General features: G+C 37.8%; 1 protein-coding gene across 1 annotated transcript; it reads right to left on the bottom strand.

Annotated features, from left to right (window-relative positions):
• Positions 1-26: 26 nt before the first annotated feature.
• Positions 27-647, bottom strand: LOC136795371 (homeobox protein slou-like; the record flags this gene model as incomplete). Its single annotated transcript, XM_067045686.1, is given in 1 exon segment — positions 27-647. A coding segment is annotated over 1 exon segment (481 nt), but the record flags the coding sequence as incomplete, so codon positions are not given.
• Between the last annotated feature and the right edge of the window lie 1,138 nt (positions 648-1,785).

Genomic DNA, 1,785 nt, shown 5'->3' with positions numbered 1-1,785 from the left:
AAACCAGTATAGAAAAACAATTGGAACCTCTATCTTTGGTTTAATTGGATAAGTTTGCTCTTAAAGCACCATGAAAAAATAAAGTTCACAGCCAAAAACCTGGCCGTCACAAAACCTGAAGAAGATCCATCGGTTCATCAACGCCAGTCGCTAAGCACGGAGTGGCCTACGCGTTGTGGCCGATGCCGTGGTGAGCACCGAGATGGTGGAAGTAACCGTACCCTTGCCCTGCGAAGGCTGGAGGATAGGCCGGGTACCCAAGGGGGTGGAAGAACCCGGGACCGGGACCAGAACCAGGAGGCGGCACCGTCGGACTGTTGACGTCCATCCCGGGGTTCTGCTTCTTCCATTTGGTCCTCCGGTTCTGGAACCAGATCTTGACCTGTGTCTCGGTGAGGGACAGAGATAGCGCCAGGTTGAGCCTCTCACAGACCGAGAGGTACCTCGTTGTCTTGAACTTGTTCTCCAGCGCGACCAACTGCTCGTAGGTGAACGCCGTTCGGGCTCGTCGCGGTTTGCCGCCGCTGCTCTTCGAGTCAGACTTCTTTTTCCGTTTTGTCTCTTTGTCGTCTCCTGTTTCGCTGCCACCTTCCGCGCTGACGTCGTCGTCTTCTATTCCTGGATCCGAGAACTGGCCCTCACGACCTGCAACATTATTAACGATACTTTAAATATACATGAAAAATAATATTTTTAATAGAATTTTTGAAGGTATTAGAATAAAAATATGTACCACCAAAATTAAAAAAGAAAAAGAAAATATTATATTTTGCATATTTTTTTTAATACTAAAGAGGTACCTCCTGTCCCTCCCCCTATTACAATCCTTTACAAATTATAAAACTGTTCATTTAATTGTACTATTTGTTTCTCAAATTGATTAACTGTAATTTACAAGTAATCTGTAGTTCAGATTGTATTATTTTTATATATATTGTAAGCAGTAAAACTATTATTTTTCATACTGGAAGATTATTGATTGACCGTGTGTAAAGATGAAAGGAATATGGTCGGTGTGCGGTCAAAAAAACTCAAATAGTAGAATTATACTATTTTATTGAGCCAACGTTTCGTCCCACGTTGCAGGGCTTCGTCAGGGCTAAAAAAGATACAAACACATAGTTACGTATGACAGTCAATCAATAATCTTCCAACTATGTGTTTGTATCTTTTTTAGCCCTGACGAAGTCCTGCAAGGTGGGGCAAAACGTTGGCTCAATAAAATAGTATAATTCTACCATTTGAGTTTTTTTGACTGCACCCGGACCATATTCCTTTCATATTTCATTTGTTCTTTTTTTTCGCAAAATACATTCTGCGTCAATTTTTCGACTTATTTTTGTTATTCCATCTAATATGTTTAATAGGATTTGACATGGGAATCATATGTAAAATAAAATATTAAAAAAGTGATTACTAAAATCTTTTTTACGTAATGTGGTTGTCTGAGGCTTTAGGGCGTAAAACCCTGATTTTCGTCATCAACGCCCATGTTTCGTGCTTTATAATTCTGTTTCATTTATATTTATAATTCTATTTCACTTTATTTTTCTCTTTAAATAATATCGAAAAAAATTTAAATAATTACTTCTTTTGGTATTTTTTTATTACGTATGACAGATTTTCTGGTTTAAATCGTATTTAAAAGGCCATTCCTTTTTAAGAATAATAATAAAATAAACTTATAGGGATATTTATTGTATTAGCTTTACTCAATTCAATTCCCCTCTAAATATTATGGAATATAAACTACAATTTTTGTACCATTGTGCCCGCCTGATGTAA

Source organism: Halyomorpha halys, unplaced genomic scaffold (assembly GCF_000696795.3).
Source record: "Halyomorpha halys isolate HHAL.00 unplaced genomic scaffold, Hhal_1.1 Scaffold5209.1, whole genome shotgun sequence".
Lineage (NCBI taxonomy): Eukaryota > Metazoa > Arthropoda > Insecta > Hemiptera > Pentatomidae > Halyomorpha > Halyomorpha halys.
The sequence above is the reverse complement of the archived record's forward strand: the minus strand, read 5'-3'. Positions and strand labels throughout refer to the sequence as shown.